This window comes from Carcharodon carcharias, chromosome 13, assembly GCF_017639515.1.
Source record: "Carcharodon carcharias isolate sCarCar2 chromosome 13, sCarCar2.pri, whole genome shotgun sequence".
In the NCBI taxonomy this organism is placed as follows: domain Eukaryota; kingdom Metazoa; phylum Chordata; class Chondrichthyes; order Lamniformes; family Lamnidae; genus Carcharodon; species Carcharodon carcharias.
In genome coordinates, this window is record NC_054479.1 from 84,036,386 (window position 1) to 84,058,400 (window position 22,015).

At 41.1% G+C, this 22,015-nt stretch overlaps 1 protein-coding gene across 2 annotated transcripts in view; it reads right to left on the reverse strand.

The window, feature by feature from the left end:
* Window positions 1-8,240: 8,240 nt before the first annotated feature.
* vezt (vezatin, adherens junctions transmembrane protein) overlaps window positions 8,241-22,015 on the reverse strand; it is an 81,891-nt gene continuing 68,116 nt past the window's right edge. For both annotated transcript variants that reach the window (XM_041202865.1, XM_041202866.1), the window contains exons 8-12: window positions 21,195-21,526; window positions 20,631-20,824; window positions 12,942-13,042; window positions 11,706-11,913; window positions 8,241-10,269 (exon numbers count right to left, since the gene is read on the reverse strand). In XM_041202865.1, the coding sequence (XP_041058799.1) occupies window positions 9,722-10,269; window positions 11,706-11,913; window positions 12,942-13,042; window positions 20,631-20,824; window positions 21,195-21,526 (1,383 nt within the window). In that variant the 3' untranslated portion in view covers window positions 8,241-9,721. The remainder of the gene's footprint in view (window positions 10,270-11,705; window positions 11,914-12,941; window positions 13,043-20,630; window positions 20,825-21,194; window positions 21,527-22,015) is intronic.

Consider the following 22,015-nt stretch of genomic DNA (forward strand, 5'->3'; position numbering starts at 1 on the left):
ATACAGAAGGGTCATTGGTTTAATGTCTGATCTGAAAGATGGAACCTCCAACAGTGCAGCACTCTCTCAGCACAGGAGAATGGGGGTGGGGGTGAGAGCAGGTGCATGGGGAGTATAAAGCTGGGAGGAGGCTGCTTGCTTAGAAATCCTGAGACATTTTGCTAAGGGTTGCTCAGTTTGCATAAGGGCTCCTGAAACAGACATTAGGCCACTTATCATGATACAGGATAAGCTGGATGACCCAGTGACACACTTAGTGCTTGTCATTTTCGTATTTTTAGACAGCCATTCTGGATGCCCAAAAATCAGCCAGCTCCAATCTTGGATCGCATGCCTTTCAAGTGCCCTTCTGGCATGGCACATTGGTACTTGAAATTAGCCCTCTTTGTGCCATGAGTGGGCACAACAAGATCCAGTTTCTAGTCCTTGATGTGTGAATCCAGTCATTAAGCTCCCTTTGTACAGAGCAGGTTATACACTCATGTAGATTAAAATAGAATACTGAGGATCGGACTGCAGGAGGGTTCAACCTTTCCAAACTGATGAACTAAAACAAATTCCCCTGAAGGAGCATCAAGAAGCGTCAAGAAAACATACAGCTTCTCAGAATAAACTGTAGGGGGCTCAATTCAATTTACCAGTCCTGGTATTTGTGGCTTTTAAGTTTGATTTTTAAGATATTGCAAGTGTTTTTTTAATTAAAAAATGAACATGTGAGAATGAGATTTATATCACATGGTAGTTTCACCCAAAATTGTACTCATTTTGAAAAGCGTCTTTTCCCACTCGCCCTGCCCAAGTTCCCACTCAAACTTTGCCAAACACAAAATCAGCACAATTGGGCAGCATTTTAAAAAGTAATTTTTGTAATGTTTTGCTATAAAAACATTCCTCAATATATATATATAGAGTAGTAACTTAGTGCAGTATGAAGGTAGGTGAACCTGCTCCTCTCCTCTTATACTCTTAACTCAAAAATTTGGCCTGAACCTGTCCAGGTGGAGAAAATGGTCAAGACTCACAGCCCTTTTTAACAATTATTGTAACCTCGATAAGGTTACAAACATCAGTACATTGTTCCCCTTAAGTTAAGCAAGTACTTAAAAACGCTGTTCCTGTAACTTTTGAGCCGCTCTCACTGTTAAACCTTGGAAAGCTGCAGCACCTACAGCTAAAACTACAAAAATCACACCCATTACAATGATTGCCACAAACCCTGATTTCGATTGTACCTCTTTTATATATTGCAACAATCTCACATCCTGGGTTTATGAATAGTCTATGAACATACAAAGGTGTTTCAATGAAGAAGATTCTGGCTTTACAACATTATCAGATTTTGCTCTAATGAAATAGTTCTTTGGGATTAGCATTTCCAAGGAATATGGAGGGAGACCCAGACAGTGTGTGGTTCCATACCTCGTTAGACTGTAAGTATTATTTACGATTCTATTGCAGTTCACAGCAATCCAATGGATGGGACAAATCATTTAAATCTTGGATAGATGCATTTCATTGTGTGGTTTAATTGCCTCTGCCATCTGTTGACCAGCATATTGAAGAAGTCACTCATGTGTATTTTTGGTTTCCAAGGGTTTTTTAGGCCCTGTTCCAAGGTCCTGTGGAATTCTGGGAGGCAAAGTTCAGCCAATTTCTGAAAACTATCCATTACAAACAACCCTTTTTCATACCTTCATTTGGGCTTTTAAATGTTGGCTTCTTTTCAGTTGAATGCGTTCTTGCTGAAGGGCTGGCTACAGGATTCAACCCCCAAGTGACTGATGTTGATTCCTCAGAGCATCAGTCCCTTTTAAACCAACTTCTTCTGTTCTTGCTGAGCCAAGATTTTAAGCATTAACTTCCGTCGTCAGCTTTCAAATATTGGCTTTTAAGTCGAATGTGTTCCTGCTGGAGGACTGGCTCTGTGAGTGCCCTGAATTTTAAGTTATTGAAAAGGACCTTCAAAAAATATATAGCATTATTTTCTAGATAGACTGGGGTACAGTATGTTCCTTCGTAATTTAAAAAAAATTCCAAACATTTCGATGAGTGTCCTTGTGCCAAAAGTTCTAACTTAATGTTTGAAGTGTCCTCGAAGGCCCATAAAAAAGTGCAATTAGTGGAAATTCCCAATGATGATTAATTAACATTGGGGGAAAGGCTAGTATTGTGGGCAGGGCTGATTTTGAGCACATCATTTTAAAACTGCCACCATAGATCATGGAAATTCAAGTTGCACATAAACATAACTTATGTTTAAAATTCCACAATCTTCTGTGTTGGTTACACCAATATTGGAGGAATTTTGCCAAGAAAACCAGTGTGTTTGAGCGGAAATCCATGCCCACTGTAATATAAGGGTTGGAACATAAAGGGTTAATGTGGGACTGAGCACAGTACCATCCTCACAAGAGAATACATGATCCCCAGCTAGGGGTCAGTGTAGTGTTGGACAGAGCAGTGTTTAGAAGTAAGCATAGAGACAGCTCTTAGCTTGGACTTTCACTGTATCAATGTATATAGTTTATAGTAGTTAATAAATACTTACACTTGAGCTACTTAAGACTACAAATACCTTAATAAGACCTACTGAACTACGTCCAACACCTTACAACATGGCGGCAGCGAATGGAACAACTCAAAACCTCTCAGAATCTGCAGAAGAAATTAAAATCCTGGAAAACTGAAGGAAAAATCAAAGAAGCATTCTGACATGAAGAAAAGCTCAAAAAGTGAAGGCACAGAAGAGAATTGCCAGAGAAAAGCTCCAAAGGTAGGCTTGGAAGCTGAAGGCAGAAATTAAATTCCTCACTGCAGTACAAGACTCCACTGAATCCCATGGAAATCCAGCTTCAATAACCTGAGTGTACAGAGTCAACAGATCCAGCAGGGATGAGCTAAAAATTTAAAGTTCCTGGACAACATAAATCCTGAAAATGTTAAATACTGCACTGGTCAGAAATTGCTGTTTAAATTGCAGTCCGAGAAACCCACGTCAGCACCTGAACACATGACAACTGAGCTCACTCTGAACAAAGAAAGAAATCAATTAAAAATTAATTGTAACTGAGTAGGCAGCTTAAAAAACCCAGCAAAAGCTGGGATTCAATGCTTCCAAGACCCGAGAAGTGTGCTAAAGCGGGAAAGACTCTGATCAGTCGATCTAGGCAGCCATTGTTGGAAAAATTGGAAAAAACACAAAGTGCAAATGCCATTACTGCAGGAGCCTGCCAAAATGGGCAAACAGGGGAAAACCCTTTGTACTGAAGCTGAAAGCTGAACCTGAAATTTAAAAATTTTAACCATGGATCAGAAATGCACTCTTCCGGAGGACTTTGGACTTGTCCAAGGCCCAAATAAATCACAAAATTGGGGACTCTGGAGAAAGGGATTCCTTAGATACGTGATTGCTTCAGGTCTGGATAAAAAATAGAAGCTAAACAAGTCAACACAGTGCTTTATTCAGTAGTCCTGATTGCAGGCAATATAATAGTTGTTTGGTAGTAGAGAACCTGAGTATTGCTGAAAGAAAGACACACCGAGTAGCAGCCATCAATTGATGTCAGCACACCACGCAGCCAAATGCAAAGGTGAGCTTACTACCAAGTCACACCCTGACAACAGGGAGAGCCATCTCCCATCCTGGCATGTTTCATGGCGAGCCGCATGAAGGAAGAAGGGAAACAAACACTATAGAGACAAGCCCAGAGTTTGTCCGTCCCGTAAAGAGCGGGATAAACCAACCAACATTGATCACTGGGGAATCGACAAAGAGCAATTCAATGCGAAAGGGTAAAAAAAAGGATGAAAACGCACCCAGATGCCAGAACAACTCCAATTCAATAAAGTTTACTTGCAGCAACAGAGCCAACCACTCCCCCGACAATATTGAGAACAAAATATGGGTTATAAGGCCTTCATGCCCCCTGGACCTATGAACTCAGAGACTTGGCGGGTGGGGGGGGGGGGGGGGTAGGCAGGGGAAATAGGGTAGTAATAACGATGTAAATACATGGGGTAAACTGGGAAACCTTGAAAATACATTGAATTAAGACTTGGGGGGAGGTGTATTATAAGGGTCTGACACATAAAAGGGTTTAATGTGGGACTCAGTATAGTACCGGCAACATAGTAATGTAAGAGAACACATGACTGGCACCTAGGGGTCAGTGTAGTGTTGGATAGCACCATTTGTGGAAGCAAACAGAGATAGCTCCCAGCTTGGACCTTTACTGTACCTATGTATGTGGTTTCTAGTTGTTAATAAATACTTACCCACGACTATGAACACCTTAATAAGACCTACCGAACTACGCCCAACACACACACCTTTCAAACTGCAGCACATTGAAGGAACTGAAATATTAAGGTAAAAATATTCTCAAACACACGTCTGATGCTGTGCCTGGGATTGGAATGTACATCGTTTCTACATTGGCAAAGATCCCCTGACTCCAGCCAATTTGTCATAGTTGGAATTATAGCCCAGGATCTCGTGTCATGGTGAGCACAGAGCGCTCTGGCTTTCACCCAAGAATACCGAGTAGTACATCCCGATACTTGGAGTCCGTTAGAATGACATCTCACCCTTGGAATTGCAGGTTACAAAATCACTTCTTTTATGCTAACTAGCAAATTTATTTAACGTGTGCTTTTAGATGGGGATGAACTGAAGATGAAAGTGGTAATAAAGGATCACTGTTTATACTAAATAGAGGTGGTGATTTTGCCCAGTTGTGTGTGTAAATGGCATAATCTTCATTTTCCCTCGAGACTGTAAAAAGTAGCTATTATGAACCATTCAAGGACAATGTGTGGTTGCAGTTTGCAGCAAGGTGCCTGAAGCCATTTATTACAACTAGCATTTGTATAGCACCTTTCACAGCTACACAATGTCCAAAGCGCCTTACCAGCCCTTTGAAGTACCTTTGTAGTCACTGTTATAACGTAGGAAAGCTGCAGCTAATTTGCCTAATGTAAGCTTGCACAAACTGCAAGGGATGTTGGTTCAGCAATAAGTATTGTTCAGGACATGAGAGAGGACTCCTTTGCTCTTTCTTGAACATTGCTGTTTGATATTTTACATCTGTCCAAGAGTGCAGCACTCCTGCAGTGCAGCTTGGTGTGTTAGCCTGGATTTTTGGGCTCTAGTCTCTGGAGCGGGACTTGGACCTATGATGTTCTGACTCAGCAGTGAGAGAGCTAGTTACTGTGACACAGCAGACACATTTTAACTTCCTTGATGGTTCGGCTCAGATGAGATCAGGAGTTTGGGTAACTGTGGGCACAACTCACATCATAACAGGGAGGAAGATATAATGTGTAGAGCTGAGGGCTATGAAAGCACTGGTGGGATGAGGAATGATTGCAGAAGGGAAGTGGGAAATACACAAGAGGAATCAGAGGAGAAAAGGGAGTGAAAAGGGTATGTATGACTGAAGGAGGTCCTAGAGTTAGGGATTTGCACAAGGATTTTAAAGTGGATGCATTTGGGTAGAGGGAACCACTATGGTTCAATGTGGATGGTAACAATGGATGAGCAGGGCACGTTAGTGGCAGTTCACTTTAAATAATTTAAGAATTTATGGAAGGGCAGCAAGGAGGCAGTGGAGTAATGAAGTTGAGAGATGACAAAATCATGCATGTTAATCCTCTGCCCCTATTCCTGCAGCTTAGGTGGACACAATTTTTGATTGTTCCTGTCATCCCACACACATATACATGCACATGGATGTTCCAGCGGACATCACTGGAGAGTGTTCAGGAGTAGGAAGCCTGACTGATTTTTTTTTAAACACTCCCTTGCCTAGGGACAATGAGGTCAATTGTAAAACCTCATCAAACACGACATTAAGAGGGGTCAATTAGCTGAGCAGACACCAAGGATTAAAAATATTTTTATTCATTCCATTCCTATCCATTCTTATTTAGTATCGTTTCATACCACATCACACAATACAATACAGTTGGCCAAGAGATTGGAAACTTTATGAAAACTTTATGACAGCATTATCATTCAGTTTCAGTTAGCTGCGATGGGGTGAATTTAGGCTGAGAACTATCTTTAACACACTGACAATCAGGTTTATGTAAAATTCCCACACATGCTATTTTAAGAATCATTAACCGATTTACTCTGAATGGGGGAATAATGTTATAAATAACACCCACAGGAATTTTAGGCAAAAATGGCACGCAGTGGAATTGAATCTGCTGTTCTGTATAAACAGAAACATATGGGCCTTGCAACTAAAAGTTAATTTACTTGCTTATTTTATACGATACGGGTGGGGGTGGGGATGGTTCCAAATAAAGGGAAGTCTCTACAGCATTTACAAAACAATCATACATATGATCCTAAGAAATATTAGAGCCTGTAATGGATACTTTTACATTGTGCAAGCAATTTTCTTAATAGACGAAAAAAAAGTGCAGCATGAATGAATCTCCAGAAATCCCTGGTGCGCTGCTTGCAAACGGAATACAGGTCAAAATAAAACTGTTACTTAAGCCTATTTTATTTCACAGGACATACTTAAGGAAACATATTCTACATACAGCACTGCTTTCATACCTGATTCTGAAATAACTTATACTTTTTCAAATCATCCTATTAAAAGGGAAAATAACAAGTTTATTTAATCTCTTTCTAGAAAAAGTTGTTTTTATTTCTTCCATGGATGTGGGCATTGCTGGCAAGGCCAGGATTTACCGCCCACCCCTATTGCTTTTGAGAAGGTGGTGGTGAGCTGCCTTCTTGAAACGCTATAGTCCATGTGATGTAGGTACACCTACAGTGCTGTTAGGGAGGAAGTTTCAGGTGTTTGACTCAGCAACAGTGAAGGGACGGTGATATAATTCCTAATCAGGATAGTCTGTGGCTTGGAGGCGGGGGGAAACTCGCAGGTGGTGGTGTTCTTATGCATCTGCTGCCCTTGTCCTTCTAGGTGTAGAGGTTGTGAGTTTGGAACATGCTGCAATGCGTCTTCTAGATGGTATACACTGCTGCCACTGTATGTCAGTGGTGGAGGGAGTGACTGTTTAAGGTGGTAGATAGAGTACCAGTCAAGCAGGCTGCTTTGTCCTGCATGTTAATGGGCTTCTTCAGTATTGTTGGAACTGTACTCATCCAGGCAAGAATTCCATCACACTCCTGACTTGCACCTTATAGATGGTGGACAGGCTTTGGGGAGGCTCTGATCTGCTCTTGCCACAGTATTTATATGGTTGGTCCAGTTAAATTGTTGGTCAATGGTAACCCCCCCCAGGATGCTGATGGTGGGGCATTCAGTAATGGTAATGCCATTGGATGTCAAGGGAGATGGTTAGGTTCTCTCTTGTTGGAGACAGTCATTGCTTGGCACTTGGTGTGGCATGAATGTCACTTGCCACTCATCATTCCAAGCCTGAATATTGTCCAAGTCTTGCTGCATTTGGACATGGACCCTTTCAGTATCTTAAGAGTCGTGAATGGTGCTCAGCATTGAGCAATCATCAGCGAACATTCCCACTTCTGACTTTATGATGGACAGAAGGTCATTGATGAAGCAGCTGAAGACGGTTGGGCTGAGGACATTACCAGGAGGAACTCCTGCAGTGATGTCCTCGGGCTGAAATGAATGGCCTCCAACAACCACAATCATGTTGGGTGGTTTTTACTCATAGGCCCTCTCAGTAGTCCATTACTGACCTCCTCGTTTTCAAAAGAATGGTTGAGAAGATTTGATCTGTTTTGAGGGTCCTTATTGGGGAATTGAAAACAAAAGTAGGGACAGGGCAGTAGTGAGACCATATTTGGAATACTATGTACAGTATTGGTCACCTTATTTAAGAAAGGATATAAATGCATTGGAAGCAGTTCAGACAAGGTTTACCCAGACTAATATCTGGAATGAGTGGGCTACCTTATGAGGAAAGGTTGAACAGGCTAGGCTGCAGCTTGGAAGAGTAAGAGGTGACTTGATTGAAACATAAGATCCTGAGGGGTTTTGACAGAGTGGATGTGGAGAGGATGTTTCCTCTTGTGGAAGAATCTAGAACTAGGGATCACCGTTTAAAAATAAAGGGTCGCCCATTTAAAACAGAGATGAGGTGAAATTTTTCCACTTAGAGGGTTGTGAGTCTTTGGAACTCTCTTCCTGAAAAGGTGGTGAAAGTAGAGTCTTTGAATATTTTTAAGGCAGAGGTGGATAGATTCTTGGTAAGCAAGGTGGTGGGTGGGATGCAGATTTCAGGTTACCATCAGATCAGCCATGATCTTATTAAATGGTGGAGCAGGCTCAAGGGACTGAATGGCTTACTCCAGCTCCTTGTTTGTATGTATGTTCATATGTAAAAGCAAACCCAAGGAATGAACAAATAAAACAGAATGGTTCTTCCAATCCTCTTAATGCCTATAGAGGTTAAACTTTCTGTCTGGGAAAAAAACTCAAGGATGAGCTGGCCCTAATTGCATCCTTTGACAAAACAATAGTTCAAGTTATAGATAATGATCAAAGGAAGGATAGAGAACCTCTTAATCAAGCTCCGCTGTGATAAAGGCCCAGTGGGTTTTGGAGCTCTATCAAAGGAAAGAGGCAGAAATAATGACTGTAAGATTGCCTTTCCTCAGGCCTGGGGCTCTAACAGCTGAGTTCCCTTTAAAATGTCATTGCTTTATGTCTGCCCAGCTGATGTTCTGCTTTTGAGCAGCAGTGAGCTGGGAGTGGGGGGGCGGCTGTGATTACAGTGTGTGCTCACACTATTGTTGAGTGAGGAGGTGATGGAGCTGCACCACAGAGTACAGCCTGCAGCCCTTCAATTGGTGAGCTGGCAGAGGAAAGTTGATGAGATACTTTTGTGATTTTAAATCAGTAAACATAGATGGGTGAAGCTGAAGGCCAAACTATTTCTTAATTATTTTTGAAATAGTTAAAAACAAAGCTCACACCAGTTGCTGTTATAATCTTGTTGGTGAGATGGTAGGATGAAGAATTCTTTTTTAAACTCATTCTTGGATTGGTCACTGGTAAGGCTGGCATTTATTGCCATTCCCAAGTTCATAATCATAACCGAGTGGTTTGCTAGCCTATTTCAGAAGGCACAGCAATCTGACAGCTTCTTGGTCACTTTTACCAATACCTGATTTTGATTTTACTTCCAGATTTTTTAAACTGAATTCAAGCTCTCAAACTGTCGTGGTAGGAAACGAACTTGCGATCTTTGGATTAGTCCGGGAACTAGTCCAGTAACTCTTGGAGGTAGTGAGGCATTAATTGCTCTACACTGCATTTTTTTCACTTGGTACTTCATCAGTAACCAGGCGCAGAGTGATGAGGGATATTGTTGGGATTATGTAGAAGACTGTGCCTGCCCCTTAAGAGGTTCATACATAGGTCCAAAGGATTTGTAACTGACTTCCCTAGAACCTATTACTCAAATCCTTCACATGAGGTAGAAGCACAGGAAGGTAATAAGAAGAAACAAGTGGCTGCTGAATAGGTCATTCCAAGTTCCAGCAGCATCCACATGTTCCTTTCATCATCATGTAGGATTGCCATCATAGAGAATCTTCACTGTATTCTTTTGTTTATAGTGAAAATTCACACAGCAAGGTACAAGTTATTCACTTTGCTAAACAAAATGATTCACAGTCCTTGTTACAGCGGGTGCTTTCGGCGTTGCAGCACTGACGTGCTTTTAAATAATAAATAAAGCCTTGCATGCTCCAATCACTCTGTATTTACTGAGCTCCAGGATTTACACTTTCAACATCTTTAGCTGTAGCATCATCGTCCTCTTCTCCCTCATCATCATCATCCCCAAAAGTCTGTTCTGGTAAGCAAGCAAAGTTCTGTGAGCGAGCAGCAACCTGCGCTGCCAGAACTGAGGTAAAGTGGAGGGAGACTGGCTCATGCCTTTCTGTAAGTCTCTGTTCAACAGCCGTATGCAGCTGCTCAAACACAGCTGGATGTGAATTTTCTTGCTCTTCTACGGAACTCTCTGCTGTCTCTGAGCAGCAAGCTGAGCTTCTATCTACCTCAGCAATTCTGGTAGTGTCACTTGGATCAATGTTTTTGCTATGAATCAGATGTACATCAACAGCTTCTGGTCCTATTGGTCTGCAACATTCTTTGCTATCCTTGAAGATGTCTATTTGATTGGTGTCTGCCTGTTGGAAACTGTTATCACAAACTTTATGACTTTGCTCATTTGCATTCACCTCCTGACATTCCGCTGGGACTCCCTCCAGTTGTGTAAAGTCCGCAAATGAAATTGTGTTGAGCGCAGCTATAAAAAAGTTTTGAAGTGCAACAGAACTAGTTAATTATTGAGTCAAAAGATGGCAAAGCCCATTCTTAATGAACACCGTATGTTGGTTATTTTACTTTAACTGCAAAATGTAGCTGTCTTGCTCATCTGTCACATTTCTTTTCCTTTTTTTAATTACTCACTTTACAACCCTCGCTCCCTTTAGCTAAAGCACTGGCAGCTGTATAAATGATTGGGACTCAGTGGTAGAAACTGAAATTAGATCCCAAATAACAGAATTAAGAACTAGTAAAACAGTTTATCCACCTACTTGGGTTTTCTTCATTATTGAAATAAAACAATATCAGTTGTGCCTTATTGGGAAACACTTTTGCTTTTGAGTCAAAAGGTCAAGAGTTCAAACCCTACTCCAGAGAGTTCAGCATAAACTCTAGATTGCCACTTCAGTGCGGTACCGAGGGAGTAAGGCACTATCTAACATGCTGTCTTTTGGATACAAACATATGAATTGGGAGCAGGCCACCCAGCCCCTCAAGCTGGCTCCGCCATTCAATAAGATCATGGCTAATCTGATTCTAACCACAACTCCACACTCTCACCTACCCCAATGACCTTAAAATTATTCAAAGGCTCTGCTTCCACCACTTTTTGAGGAAGAGAATTCCAAAGATTTCAGAGAAAAAAAATTCTCCTCCTCTTTGTCTTAACTGGGCGACCCCTTATTTTTGAGCAGTGATCCCTAGCTCTAGATTCTCCCACAAGAGGAAACATCCTTTCCACCTCCAACCAGTCAAGACCCCTCAGGATCTTATGTTTCAATCAAGTTGCCTCTTACTCTTCTATACTCCAGTGGATACAAGCCTAACCTGTCCAATCTTTCCTTATAAGACAACCCATCCATTCCACGTATTAGCCTAGTAAACCTGACACACTAAATCTTGAGACAGGGTGAGACACTAAATTAAGGCTATCCCCTCTCAGATGAAAGGATCCCGCAGCATTATTTAAAGATGAGCAGAAGAGTTCTCCCTGATGTTTTTCAACTAACCTTACTGAATAGAAATGCAGTGAACATAAAGGTCTGAACTTTAAACATTGTTATTCACAACTGCATTAGAATCATAGAATCATGCAGCACAGGAGGACATATGGGATCTTGTTTGTGCCAGCTTTTTGAAAAAGCTGTTCAATTAGTCCTATTCTCTGCTTGTTCCTCATAATCCTACTTTCCTTTCCTGTCATAATGCTAGTTGCTCCAATACTAGAGTTTTCTAACAAAAAAGGCATTTGCCTCGTTCCCAGGGCAATACTGCACAAGGACTGCAGTAGGTGGAAGTGGCCCACCACCACTCTCCCAGGGCAACTGAGTGGCTATTACAGCAGCTGTGTCAGCATCATCTGTATCTTGTAAGCAATGATAAAAGTTCTACCAATTCGACATGGGTAATGCTCACCGTGGTCATTGAAAAGTAGCTGCTTCCACTTCTGCCTCTCCAGCTCGGAGGCCTTGAACCCCAACACACTTTTCAGTTCCTGAAGCATTCTCCTGGATTCCTCCTTCTCTCGCTTCTCCTTTTCTCGCTCCTCTGGTGACAAGTAGTTAATGATGCCCTTCCTGAACTCTCCATCCGAGTCAGATTCTTCTACGTAAGCCTCAAGTTCCTGCAGTCGAGAGAGAGAGGGAGAGAAATAGAGAGAAATCAACAGTATGATTTAGATGGTAGATTTAAACATGATGTAATATCAAACAGATTAGCCACAGTTTGGTAAAATAAAATATATATTCCAGCTTCACAGGTCTAGCTGTTGGGAAGAAATTTGCCCTGTTTGTAAATGTAAAAGTTGTAAATTTAGAGAATTTGGCATAAGCAAGAAGGTTGGTTTAATCTGCTTTGAAACTTCCTGAGTGTGGGCTGTGGATAGCAAATGTGCTGCCCGACTCCACGCTCAAATGTATGAAAATGGAATAGCATGCTGTTCCCCAGTCTGCTTGCCTCCTACTCTTCTGTTGGTTTCAAACAGCTTTGCACATGCCTTCCCTTCACCCGTTCTAAAAAGAACTGGGGCAAGAGTTTTAAAGAAACTACACATGTACTGGCACATAGCATGCAATGTACATGGACATAGCTATCAGTTCACTACTCCAGAAAGGTTCTAGGTTCACACAATGAAGGAAAGCCAACTAGCCAGGGTCTTGAAGCTATGAGTGCCTCATCATGAATCAGCAGTCTAACAACTGTAAAGCAAAGATGAAATAAATGCATTCACTTCAGAATATTTTGTATATTCTGAATTTGTATCTGTATATTTTGCCTACTGCTCCCAACTCCTATGTTCCTATATAGGTACCAGAGGTACAAGGAATATGTTTTGTGTCTAGTTGAGTTGCTGGTGAATGAGACATTAATCCTACTCTTTAAAGACTCCAACAAAATATAACTTACAATTAACAATATCAGATTTCACTTTCAGCTATAGCAGCGATCTGGATATGAATAAATAAACTTTTTAATCAAAATTCCATAACTTTAAACTTTGTACAGCAATTTCCTTGGAGTCCCACCAGCTCTGCACCTTAATCTACAGGACAAGAAATATAAATAGAGTTTCCACTACCTTTTCAGTATAAAGACATCAGTGGAGTAAGCACCTGCTCTTCAGGGAATGAGTCTATGCATACATGTCCTTACCTGCTCTTCAGGGACTGGATCCTGGTCTTCTATCCGTACAACAGATTTTGCTGAGGGTTTCCAGGATGGTAGCAAATTATTATCCTGTGCCGCAGGTCTGCCTACAACAACAAAAAAACACAACAGTGGAAAAAAATCTACAGAACAGTACTATATTTCAACAGCACCTAGATCTATAGAAGACAATGTTAAGAAATGACCATAGAACATTATGGCTGGAATTTTCCAGCACCCTTGCGGGGGCTTACCCTGCGGCAGGGCCGGAGAGCCATTGGAATCTCTGTTCACATCAGTAGGACCGGAAGATCCCGCCGGTGTGAGGGGCCGGACAATTCTGGCCTAAGTTTCAGACTGTATGATTTTGTATTGCCTTATTTCTGAAACTCTTAAGTTTTACCAGCTAAAACGGTTCAGTAATGCCTGCATTAGCAGAACTGTTAATGAAACTGCATCTACAAGTGCTGGTGATCACATGCACCATGATAGCAATGAGAAACGGCAGAAATCCAAATTGCTTTAATATCGAATGCAAACAAATATTAGAAAGTTACATATTTGCAATTCTACTTTTACTGTTTCCTACATGCAATTTATTCAGGTAAGGTCATAAAATTCTAAGACTAAACATGACTGTCCAAAATTTTTAATAAATTGACTGCACATAGCCTAAAAAACTTAATGCTGAGAACAAAGAGCGTACAGAGAGAAAGGCACACATCTTCTGGTTTGGTTTGCTTTTAGTGGGCACCAAAAGTGCAGTAAGGATGACAAACTGACAAGTGTCTGCAGAGGAATTGTAAACCTTAATTCATACTACACTGCTCTTGCTGTTAACAGATTAAAAAATAACATAAACACACTTTACTAGTAAATATTTCACTTGGCATTCTCGATGCAATGTAGTTTTGGAATTTTAAAAAACTCAGAATGTGGGCACCACTGACGAGGCCAGCATCTCTAGTTGCCCTGGGAAGCTACTGACACAACGGAGTATTTTCAGTTGTTTCTACACTCCTAGATCATACTTATTCTATGTACCACTATGTAACCCTCAGTCCCGACACTGCAAATAGACAAGATGATCAAGTTTTGCACATTCTGCATCTCATAAATACTCCTGAAAGTAAAATTATACTTCATAAGTAATAGTTCCTGTGGCTGCTGACACTTCAATTGTCTGTTATATTGCCAGACAGAATCCAGAGGCACAACTGCCAGCATTTGCCAATTGAAAGCAGAAGACAAACCCAAACAAAGCAGAACCTTTAATTAAAAACAAAAAAACTGCGGATGCTGGAAATCCAAAACAAAAACAGAATTACCTGGAAAAACTCAGCAGGTCTGGCAGCATCGGCGGAGAAGAAAAGAGTTGACGTTTCGAGTCCTCATGACCCTTCGACAGAACTTGTTCGGTCATGAGGACTCGAAACGTCAACTCTTTTCTTCTCCGCCGATGCTGCCAGACCTGCTGAGTTTTTCCAGAACCTTTAATTAGTTGAGTGCAACACATGGATATAACTGCTGCTCCAGACAATAAATCTTAAACAACACTTCTAATTGTCCATTATCCTTCAGCACAGACTGGGTACTTATCTTTCTTACAGTTTCCTTTGTACAGTATTCTTTATTGCTGATTTCCTTAAGAGACTTACAAACAGGGAACGTCTGGGGAAAACGGGTGCCCTTTCACCTCTGGAGACCTCGGTTCAAATCCAGCCCAGACTTCTGCGATGAAAGTTCTCCCTCTATTGAAAACTCTAATGATTTTAAGTGAACATGGAACAGTCTCAACCCTGTTCCTGTCAGGCATAAGTCAAAAGAATGCATAGATATTTGCCACCAAACTTTTAGTCTCATTCAGATATACCAGAGGAATATTGGCATGGAAACATCACATTGCTGCTGATAGGATTGCCTTCTGAGGATGGTGTTCAGATATCATGTCAAAACCATAGAGGGGTAACCCAACCTGACCACAGTACCAGGATGCAGAAACTGACTTTTAAATGCTGAAAAGGGTGCTTCGTTCCCCAAACACCAACTCCTCTCATCTCAATGAAAGTCACGTAAAATAATTATTTTTCGTTTTAAGATATCCAGAAGAGATAAATCCAATATTTGATTCAAAAGACCCTATTCTAACTTAGCTGTCTCCTGACAGTTCTTCAAGTTTGTCCACAAGGTAAATACTCCCAGTATTACTTTAATTTAAAACTATACGAACGGAACATTGACTCAAGTTCAAACTAGTAGAAGGCCAATTTAGGATTAGATAGATCAGGAACAACAGTGTGATCAACACATGTAATGGAATCCCAGATAGAGTGCTGGAGATGAAAACCTTGGAATCATTTAAGATAAATTTGGAAACTGTAATGGTTGGGGGAGGGTGAGGAGGACTTTTGGGATCATTATAGTTGTTTTAGCTTCTACTGAGTGGTTGACTCTTAACTGCATTCTGAAGCAACCTAGTAAGCCACTCAATCGTAAAAAAACATTTGCAGACTGTAGCAATTCAAGAAGGCGACTCAGCACCACTTTCTCAGGGCAAAATTAAGTGCTGGCCCTGCCAGTAACTACCACATCCCGAGAATTTTTTAAAAAATCCATCTCTCTAAACAATGTAACACATTCTTCCAACCAGTCTGAAAAACATCTTAACATTTTGTCATGTATGCATCAATGGAAGCAAGAAAAACAAAACAGTGACCATACATACTGGGAGAGCTGGATGGAAGCTTTCCAAGTTTTTTTTTTAAAAAGGCGTTCCTTTGCCAACATTTTGTTATGAACTGGAAAAACAGGTTGCTTTAACTCTGGTGGAAAAAGTCCCAAATTCATTCTGTGTCTCAGTACAGAAATCCTGCTCAGGCTATGGAATTTATTTTGCTTCTTACTATTCAATGGAAATGCCACGTTTATACTGGTTTTCAGCTCAATGTCCCAGAACTTGACAAAATTGAATCCAGCAGCCAATCTGCATCCAGTACAATCCACATGTTCCTGAATTGGCCCCAGCTGAAGACCAAATTACATGTATCACAGTGACCCAAGTCATTTAGGGTGGCCTGTTCAGGTTGTTTCCCAGTAGAAACGGGATATTTTGACTGTTTCAACTTCTGTTTGCCACTATAAACTAGATAAAAGAACTCCATGCCATGCCTCAATTCTGGACTGCACATTAATAAAGGAGGGAAAACAAACACATCAATAAAACATGCACAAATGAGAAATCTAGAGAGCTAGTTAGGAACATAAGAACAAGAGGCCATTCAGCCCCTCGAGCCAGTGTTGCTCTATCAAATTAGATCATTGTTGTTCTTATCTCAATTTCATTCACCCACTTGATTCAAAATCTGTTGAAATCCTTGCATAACAAAATCTACCAATCTCTAGTTAGAACATTTTCAATTGACACCCAGCCTCAACAGCTTTCTTTGGGAGTTGGATGGGGGCTGGAAAAGAAGAGTTCCAGATAAGTGTGAAACGTTACCTGGCATAATCTCTGAATGACCTAGTTCTAATTTTAAGGTTATGCCCCCTTTTTCTGGGTTGCCCCCAAAGGAAATAGTTTCCCTCTATCTACCCTAACAAATCTATTAGTCAACCTAAACACCACTATTTTTTATAATCAAAGAAGTAGAAGCCTAGTCAATGCAATCTGTCCTCATAATTTAACACTGCCAGCATCATTCTGGTGAATCTACCCTACAATCCTTTCAAGGCCAATATATCCTTCCTGAGGTGAGGTACCCAGAACTGACCACCATAGACATACACGATCTACATTTTGGGAATGACTGGAGTGTTGTTGCCCATTCTTCACCAGATTTTTAAATTACACTCAATCTCTTCAATTCTGCATACAAGAATTTTGTTCTTGAATGTTGCCTAAACAAAACTCATATCAACCCACACCTAGTCAGACAAATATTCCACCTCCCACATATATTGAAGGAGACACTCTGGAATATTTTGATTACTTCTTGTGCCTTGGCAGCCACCTCTCGCTATTGACAAAGAGATCCAACACTAGATCAGTCACACTAGTTCAGCCTACTACAAACTACAGCAGCAAATGTTTGACAACAACAATCTCCTCAATTCAACAAAGGTCCTAGTGGACACAGCAATTGTTGTCACCACACTCCTGTAATACAGTTAGACCTGGACAGTGTATTAGCAACATGCAAGAGCCTTAGAGAAACTCCATCAGCAATGCTTCCACAGCATCCTCTGGATTCAATGGGAGGATGTTGAACAACTGCTAATTTTCTTTTTTTGCTTATTCTTTTACGGGATGTGGGTGTTGCTTGCTGGGCTGACATTTATTGTCCATGAGAAGGCGGTGGACCGCTGCAGTCCACATGGTGTCGGTACACCCAGTGGTCTTAGGAAGGGAGTTACTTTGTAGCGGTTTGACACAACTGGGTGGCTTGCTAGGACATTTCAGAGGGCATTTAAGGTTAATTGCTATGGATTTGGAGTCACAGGTAGGCCAGATCAGGTAAGGACTGCAGGTTTTATTCCCTAAAGGACATTAGTTAACCAGGTGGATTTTTATGACAATCAACAATGGTTTCATGGGGACGAATTTTCCGGTTAGCGAGCTGGGGCAGGGCCCGCTTGCCAACACGTAAAATGATGCGCGGTGACATCAGGTGGACGTCCTGACATCACCACACATCGTTTAGATTGTCAGTTTGGCGGGTGCAGCCGCATTGGCTGTGCACCTGCCGAACTGTCAAAGGCCTATTAAGGCCATTAAGAAAGTAATTAAAGTTGTTACCAATGTTGCCTGTCCAACCTTAAGGTTGGCGGGCAGGCGAAGAGCCCAGGTGGCCTTCGCATTTTTCATGAAACCTCATCCACAGGCAGGATGAGGTTTCATGAAGTGTTTATTAATTAAATAAAAAATTTTGAAAAAGGTAAGGGACATGTCCCAGCTCATGTGACAATTTCACATGAGGGGAAATGTCCTTAAAAATTTTTTTCACCTTTATTAAATTTTCCAGAACATAAACTAATCTCCCTGAGGCAGCTCCCCATGCCCCAGGGAGATTTCTGTGCATGCGAAAGAACGCAGGCCTCGACACAGGGAATCCCCCTGCCCGCATAGGGAGTGCTCAGTACTTCTGGGTGTGCGACCCACTGGGTGATCCTTAATTGGCTGCCCATGTAAAATGGCGGCGCACACCCGACCGGGGGCTCCGATTGGGTTTGCGCTCGCTCCGGCCCACTCCCGCACAACCCCCCACGATGGGGGAAAATTCAGCCCATGGTCACCATTACTAAGACTTGCTTTTAATTCCAGATTTATTAATTGAATTTAAGCTCTGCCAGCTGCCATGGTGGGATTTGAACCCATGTCACCAAAGCATTATCCTGGGCCTCTGGATTACTAGTCCAGTGACATTACCAAAAGGGAAATGCTCCACCCCCTCTCCCCCCTTGCTAATATCCTTCTTGAATCCAACTCCACAAGCATTCAGGAAAAACTCCTGCAAAACGAGCTTCAATGGACTGGGCATCGTGATTGGATGGTCGAAAAGTGTCTGCCCTGCCAGGTCCTGTTTTCTCAACTCTCAAATGCCTAGCGTTCCAGGCGAGGACAAAGAAAATGCTTCAAAGACATTCTGAAGAACTCCTTGAAGTGCGGCATCATTGATATTAATGACTGGGAAGAGCTTGCTACCAGTCGTTTAAAATAGTGATACTTGCCTATCTAGTTGCATCAAAGTTTGAGTCACAACATCATAATGATGAGGTAGAGTAGCGGCAAAGAAGGAAAGAAAAAGAAGCAAATCCTGCAGTCTGGATCCCGCTATCTCATGAGGCATCCTGTCCCATGTGCCTGAAGATCTGTGGGTTAAAAAGCTGCCTGTTTAGTCACACGAACATGGCAGAGATTCGCGACCCTGATTTGACGTCATCCTGGATTCAACAGCAAACGATGACCCAGAACTGAACATAATTGGGAACACAGATCAGGTCTAACCAAAGCTGAACAGAACAGATAAAGAGGGAAATGGATGAGACACAGGGAAAAGTTAATCAAGGCATTATAAAGTAAAAGGGCATTCAACGACTATATTTCTTCCAAAGATTTCCTCCTGCTTACTGTTTCTGCAATAATAGTCTGCATGCTGTTATGACTTATTCCCTAACTAGTTGTATTCAGTTAATTCTTGGACATGAGTGAAATAACTGCAGCAAAACCATTCAACGTGACACGCCATTGGAGAGTCCCTGGACAAAGCAGATTTGGAGAATTTAGGGTGCTTTGCCACAATTTTCTGTACATCAATTCCAGCCATCTGACAGCATTGTCATCACCAACATGCAAAGCTGATGGATTAATTAGCAGGCATAATTCAACTACAAAGGACATGGTTGTATTGTCTGCAAGGAGATTTATCCTCACAATAAGTCCCTATAGTTGAAGATTTGAGGTACAGTGTCCACATCCAGTTTGAAAGTGGTTGAGAAGTAATCAACTACAATTTGGTCAACTAAATTCTGGTTGATGGATTGTAGAGTTGGAAATGATAGTGATTTATCAAAGCAAAGCTGCCCAGGCTTCATGTCATTGAGTTAGTAAGGAAGAAGCCAAAGGGAATCAGGAAAGATTGATCACATTGGTTGTCTCACAGAAAGGCATGCTGTTCTGGACAGAACAAACCAAGCGGTTCCAGAGTGTTGTCCACTGATATTAATGTATGGAAAACTGCCTGCACGATACCTGTGATTTTCCTGTGAGCCTCCTGCTTCATCCAAGATCCTACCTAGTGCTGTGGAGCCTTGGAAAGCACCACTCTATTAATAAAATCCTTGTTTCCAATCTTGCAATTTGGTCTCTAATTAAAAGTAATTTTTACAATGGAAAGAAAGGAACTATGACAGACTGGGCAGCGGCAGTAAAGTGGTGCCCTGACACAGGATGCTGGTGAAGATCGTTTTAACTTTAAATCTGGAATTTTCTTTCAGACAGTCGCTTTTCAATGACCTGTGTTCTTGCTGAATAATTAAGTACTTTACAACTGAAATGCCTTTCAGTTCAAAAAAATCCAATTTTAGAGCTACACTTTACTGGCACGGAAACAACTGTCAGTAGCTGAAGTGGTATGACGTGGGTTCTGTTGTTTAACAGACAAGCAAGGATCATGACACATGCTGCAGTCTCACACAGTTAGTATTGTAATTTTAAATTAACCTTCAGCAGATTAAATGGAATTTCAGTCATTGTTCATTTAGAAGGCCGTCCTTCATACCTATTAACTTGGCAAAGACATTACACAAACGCTATTGTAGAATATTGCAAATGGCTTAAATAAATGCGCAAGTTACTAATTCTAAACACTAGCTTCCTGCTCTGTTTCAATGTGTGCAGAAACACTTTTCTATTTCAGGAACAATTTGCATTTATACAGTGCCTTTAACAAAGAAAAGTCCAAAAGAAACCTCTGCACAAATAGGCAGAAGGAAATGCACACTGAGTCAGGAAGGGAGAAATCAAGATTGATTGAAGAAGTGGGCTTTGAGAAGGTTTGTTAGAGTGGAGAGGGGTACAGCAGTTTTGGCAGGAAGTGTCCTGAGAGCAAGATCCAAGGCGTGGAGAGTCCTGACTTATTCTACACACACTAAATGCACAGCCACCCTTGCAGTCCAGGCTTCTTTCTGTAATATTACCTTCGTTGTCCATAGACTTGTGTACTAGTTTATCCACCTGATTGCTTGTCTCATCCCAGCAGTTTATGCTCGCCTCCATATGTGGCTGGATCGATTTCAGTTTTTGATGCAGACCATTGAATACTTCCACTGTTATTTTATGCTGTTCCTGGGATTCGAGGAGCTTTTCCAGATAATCCTCTAAAGTAATAACCCTGTGTATCGGGGAGGCATTATGAGTGTATTTTATTACATATTTACAAATCCCAAAGCAGCTCATGAGACAATAAAACGTATAACAATTATAGTAATTAAGTTGTAAGACACCTTATGATTTAGTTTTCTTTTCTTATTTTGAATTGTTCAAGATGCCAGCATATATAAATTGAACTAACAGTAGAAAACTTAAAGTAGTCTACCCCAAAATATTTTAAGTCCTAATCCAAACAATAATTTTTAATGTTGAATCACCTGATATTCTATTGTTATTGTAGAATATTGCTTCAGAACAGATCTGTAATCATGCACAGTGATACCAAATAACATTAACACAACACAATATTTCTGTTAAATGCACAAACTTACTCATTTAATAGTGCTCTAAGGTGCAGCTGCAGACTACGCACTACAGTATATACATTCTTCAGCTCCCTTGATTGTTGTTCGGTCTTAGTTGGGGCTTCCAAATCAGAACGGTGCTGTACCTGCAAGTATCTATGGAAGTCATAGCTGCGTTTCAATTCTTCAAGGCAAGTAGTGAGGATGCGAGGTACATCGTGGGTTACTTCTGCAAACACATGATGTGCTAAGTGCTCTGAAGTACTATGGAACTTGTGCGGGTCCTGGACTGGGGACAGTAAAAATGCCAGGCGTCTGAAGAACTCCGAGCTTTGACCCACCCATAACTGAAACAGTACCTGTATACAGAAAGAATTATAACTTTGTGATAAACTGTTATTAAACTTGAAAAAAACCATCAAAAATAATAGATATTTACTGAAATATCTTAACTATTTTGCCTGTCATGCAATGGGGATAATCATTTAAATAGGTATGGTCCCATAATCACTAGTGAAGAGGTTTTTGTCCGTACCCAATTTCTTCCAGGTACAACTTGGTCCTGCACCATCATGTATTTAAGACATTTGATTAGCAATGAAAACAATGAAATGTTGAGTTTATCTCACTTGTGAGACCTTTATATTCGCCTACTGCACACATATAGCATCCGTACAGAATGAGTTAATCAGGAAATACGCTGCTACTTCCTGTCTTTTATTGTACTGGTGGGACCTTATTTTATGGTGTTTTTTTCTTCTGTCATTCATTCAGAGACGAAATAGAAGATTGAGCACGTGTGCCTGGTCTTCTGATTCTCTCCTCCTATGGGTTAATTACTTGACCTT